The 5000-nt window shown below is 46.8% G+C and overlaps 1 protein-coding gene across 2 annotated transcripts in view; it reads left to right on the top strand.

The window, feature by feature from the left end:
• The first annotated feature begins 2520 nt into the window (after nt 1–2520).
• The window catches only part of LOC131342252 (von Willebrand factor A domain-containing protein 1-like), a 26860-nt gene continuing 24380 nt past the window's right edge, over nt 2521–5000 (top strand). For both annotated transcript variants that reach the window (XM_058372961.1, XM_058372962.1), the window contains exon 1: nt 2521–2942. In XM_058372961.1, coding sequence (XP_058228944.1) covers nt 2849–2942 — 94 coding nt within the window. In that variant the 5' untranslated portion in view covers nt 2521–2848. The remainder of the gene's footprint in view (nt 2943–5000) is intronic.

Below are 5000 nucleotides of genomic sequence, written 5' to 3'. Positions count from 1 at the left end.
CTGTGTGTGTGTGTGTGTGTGTGTGTGTGTGTGTGTGTGGAATGGAGTGAGTCAGGAAGTGAAACAAAGCCCTTATTCACACCAACACAAGTGCAAATTCAAAACAAGGTAAATGTCAAGGGTGTGATATTGTTCCATCTGTCCGGCTGCTTCACACACTGCAAAACAACCAAACACCAAACAACCAAACACTAAACCACTAAACACCAAACACTAAACAACCAAACACCAAAAAGCCAAACACTAAACAACTAAACAACCAAACACTAAACAACCAAACACTAAACCAGTGTTTGGTGGTTTCGTATTTGGTGGTTTGGTGTTTAGTGGTTTAGTGTTTGGTGGTTAGTGTTTGGTTGTTTAGTTTTAGTGTTTAGTTTGGTGTTTAGTTTTCGGTGGTTTGGTGTTTAGTGGTTTAGTGTTTGGTGGTTAGTGTTTGGTTGTTTAGTGTTTGGTGATTAGTCAATGTATCCAGAAGACTGAAATGATCTCAGAACTCAGCCATATCTTACACACACACACACACACACACACACACACAATAATGTTCACTAGACTGCTGAATGACCTGAGTGAGCAGGATCTGTTCTTCATGTTAATCAGACTCTAATATTTTCCTCCTATTTCTCTATTGTTGATGTAAACATCATTGACCTACCCATCTTTCCAGGTATTTTGCTATGCTAACACCTTTACATGTTTTGGTGTTTGAGCTGTTTTTCCTGGAGGCCATCACTCTGCTCTGTTCATCATTCTCGTGACACCAGAAGATTCCTGATAACAAGCATCACGTCCAGTCAAGTTCTCCTCAGTTGCTTTGCCTGGATTTGTAACTAAAATCTTCCACTTCACTCTGGTGTGGTTACTCACGCAATCAGGCAGGACGAGTCCAGGCATTCCTCACACTCAACCACATCATTCCACCAAACTGCTGGTACCTTCTGTGGAATCTGTTCTGTCACAACACCCTAAAAACATTACCACAAATCCACATCATAATAAGCATAAGCATCATAATCCTCCAATCTGTCAGTCAAGTGAAGAGTGTGCACTGAGCCAGAGCTGAAGAGCCAGAGCTGAAGAGCCAGAGCTGAAGAACCAGAGCTGAAGAGCCAGAGCTGAAGAACCAGAGCTGAAGAGCCAGAGCTGAAGAACCAGAGCTGAAGAGCCAGAGCTGAAGAGCCAGACCTGAAGAACCAGAGCTGAAGAGCCAGAGCTGAAGAGCCAGAGCTGAAGAGCCAGACCTGAAGAACCAGAGCTGAAGAGCCAGAGCTGAAGAACCAGAGCTGAAGAACCAGAGCTAAACACATGAAAGACATAAAAACAAATCCTGTCTGGTTAGCAAACACTGAAAATTATAATTAGTTTAAACGTCTATCTATCTATCTATCTATCTATCTATCTATCTATCTATCTATCTATCTATCTATCTATCTATCTGTCTCTCTGTCTATTCTATGTCCATCTATCTATCTATCTATCTATCTATCTATCTATCTATCTATCTATCTATCTATCTGTCTCTCTGTCTATTCTATATGTCTATCTATCTATCTGTCTGTGTTCTGTGGTTGTTATGGTGACGATGCTGTTACAGTGTTGTTCTCTGTCGAAACAGTTCCTCAGATGGTGACCTCTCATCACTCCCTCTGCAGGATGAGGAGGTTGAGTTCTAACATTGTCCATGCAGGACAGAAAAAGCTCTAATCGAACATCTGAATCAAGCATCCTGCCTCACTGTGAAGTTCTACCTCACTGAAGCATCCTACCTCACTGTGAAGTTCTACCTCACTGCAAAGTTCTACCTCACTGTGAAGTTCTACCTCACTGAAGCATCCTACCTCACTGTGAAGTTCTACCTCACTGCAAAGTTCTACCTCACTGTGAAGTTCTACCTCACTGAAGCGTCCTCCATCACTGCAAAGTTCTACCTCACTGTGAAGTTCTGCCTCACTGCAAAGTTCTGTCTTACTGTGAAGTTCTACCTCACTGAAGCCTCCTGCCTCACTGTGAAGTTCTGCCTCACTAAAGCATCCTGCCTCACTGTGAAGTTCTACCTCACTGAAGTGCCCTGCCTCACTACGAAGTTCTACCTCACTGTGAAGTTTGCCCTCACTGTGAAGATCTACCTCACTGAAGCTTCTTGGCTCACTGTGAAGTTCTACCTCACCATGAAGTTCTACCTCACTGAAGCCTCCTTCCTCACTGAAGCATCCTGTCTCACTGTGAAGTTCTGCCTCACTGAAGCGTCCTCACTGTGATGATTTTGAGTTAACACACACACAAACACACACAGATGGACTTGATTAAACACAGCAGGGGTTTAGTCAGAATTGATGACACAGCAGGGGAATAAGAGTGTGTAAATGAAGAAGAGACAGATGATGAAATATCAGTGTGTGACGGCGAGCCTCTACAGGAGAGAGGTTCAAAAAGAAAAGGAAAAATCTCCGGGGACAAAACAAACGTTTTACTCAGTAACAGAGGGGCGGGGCAAAAAGTGACGAAGGGAGGGGCAAGTAAAGTGCAAAAAAGCGGAGCAGGATTAAAATGTGCGCGAGATATCGAACTTCATCACCTGAGACCTGAGCAGCGCGCGACACCGAAATAAGACTCTGAAGAACACCTGAAGCTGCAGGAGTGGAGGATCTCAGGTGAGGTGGAGATGAAGAAGTGAAGAGAAAAGAATAGGTTCCTGCTGCTGAGGAGAGTTCAAGAGATCAGGAGCCGAATAAAAGCTGAAGGAACGAACTGATTTAAAGAGAAGCGCGCATGTTTCAGTAGAATGGACGCTGCTAGGTGATTTCACTGCGCTTCCGGTTCTTAATCACCTGTCCCGTGTGTGACCATGAGACGGATAGGGGTCGCGTGCTCACTGCTGCTGCTGTTGCTTAGCGCGTGCGTGCCGCGGAGCAGCGCGCGAGACGCCGCACATGGTTCAGGTGAGGTTTAGGGGTGTGTACACACAAACACACACACACACACACATTTTAAAATACTGTATTAATCGTTAGTTAGTTTGGAGGCGGTGGAATGTCGCAGCGCACGTGAAGGTGTAACTTTGGGTGATTAATCTGAGACACATTCAGTGTTTGATCTTAAAGGAAATTATTTGAAAATGATTTGAATTATGAAGCTTCACTCTGCTTCTGAATTAACACCTGCAGTTAGGAATCACACACACACACACACACACATGCACACATCCCATCCCTCTGCTCTTCATCTGTCATATATCTGCAGGGGGACTGCAGGTGTGTGTGTGTGTGTGTGTGTCACACCTGTAGAGAGTTTGCTCTGCTGGTTTACAGGAACACAGTTGGCTGGTTGTCTCTGAGAGGATCTCACATTCCTGAGAAAGCAGATTTCATGCTAGTGTTTGATTCTTGAGTTTACTGCAGGAACACCAACACAGATCTCCGTCATCAGATTCTCTAACACAGAGTGAAGCAAAGACATGTTTATAAATAAATATTTAAACAGCTCACAACTGCACTGTATTCATCAGAGGTTTTACTTTGTACTCTGTCTCTCTCTCACTCTCTCTCTCTCTCTCTCTCTCTCTCTCTCTCTCTTTCTGTCTGTAGAGAAGTGTAAAGGCCTGGTGCAGTCTGGACTCTGACTCTGGAGTGTTATTTATGGTTTAATGGATGAGAAAGCAGAGGAGCGAGACTGAAACTGGGTCTTGTGATTTCTCAGTGAGAGAGCTGAGACTTGTGAGAGAGAGATCTGTGTGAAAGAGAGCCGTGTGAGAGTGAGCAAAGCCATGTGAGAGAGAGAGATCCGTGTGAGAGAGAGCCAAGCTGTGTGAGAGAGAGCCGAGCCGCGTAAGAGAGAGCCGAGCCGTGTGAGAGAGAGCCGAGCCATGTGAGAGAGAGATCCGTGTGAAAGGGAGCCGTGTGAGAGAGAGCAAAGCCATGTGAGGGAGAGATCCGTGTGAGAGAGAGCCAAGCCGTGTGAGAGAGAGCTGAGCCATGTGAGAGAGAGCCAAACTGTGTGAGAGAGCCAAGCCATGTGAGAGAGTGATCCGTGTGAAAGAGCCGTGTGAGAGAGAGCAAAGCCATGTGAGCGAGAGATCCGTGTGAGAGAGAGCCAAGCTGTGTAAGAGAGAGCCGAGCCGTGTGAGAGAGAGCCAATTCATGTGAGAGAGAGCCAAGTGATGTGAGAGAGCCAAGTCATGTGAGAGAGAGATCCGTGTGAGAAAGAGCCGAGTCATGTGAGAGAGAGCTGTGTGAGAGAGAGCCGAATCATGTGAGAGAGAGAGCTGAGCCGTGTGAGAGAGAGCCAAGCTGTGTGAGAGAGAGCCGAGACGTGTGAGAGAGAGCCGAGTCATGTGAGAGAGAGCCAAGCTGTGTGAGAGAGCCAAGCCATGTGAGAGAGAGCTGTGTGAGAGAGAGCCGAATCATGTGAGAGAGAGAGCTGAGCCGTGTGAGAGAGAGCCAAGCCATGTGAGAGAGAGCCGAGCCGTGTGAGAAAGAGCCGAGTCATGTGAGAGAGAGCTGTGTGAGAGAGAGCCGAATCATGTGAGAGAGAGAGCTGAGCCGTGTGAGAGAGAGCTGAGCCGTGTGAGAGAGAGCCAAGCCGTGTGAGAAAGAGCCGAGTCATGTGAGAGAGAGCTGTGTGAGAGAGAGCCAAGCTGTGTAAGAGAGAGCCGAGCTGTGTGAGAGAGAGCCGAGTCATGTGAGAGAGAGAGCTGAGACGTGTGAGAGAGCCAAGCTGTGTGAGAGAGAGCCAAGTCATGTGAGAGAGAGAGAGCTGAGACGTGTGAGAGAGAGCCAAGTCATGTGAGAGAGAGAGAGAGCTGAGACGTGTGAGAGAGAGCCAAGCTGTGTGAGAGAGAGCCGAGTCATGTGAGAGAGAGATCCGTATGAGAAAGAGCCGAGTCATGTGAGAGAGAGCTGTGTGGGAGAGAGCAGAGACGTGTGAGAAAGAGCCGAGTCATGTGAGAGAGAGCTGTGTGGGAGAGAGCAGAGACGTGTGAGAGAGAGATCCGTGTGAGA

Source organism: Hemibagrus wyckioides, linkage group LG21 (genome assembly GCF_019097595.1).
Source record: "Hemibagrus wyckioides isolate EC202008001 linkage group LG21, SWU_Hwy_1.0, whole genome shotgun sequence".
NCBI lineage: Eukaryota > Metazoa > Chordata > Actinopteri > Siluriformes > Bagridae > Hemibagrus > Hemibagrus wyckioides.
The sequence above is the reverse complement of the archived record's forward strand: the minus strand, read 5'-3'. Positions and strand labels throughout refer to the sequence as shown.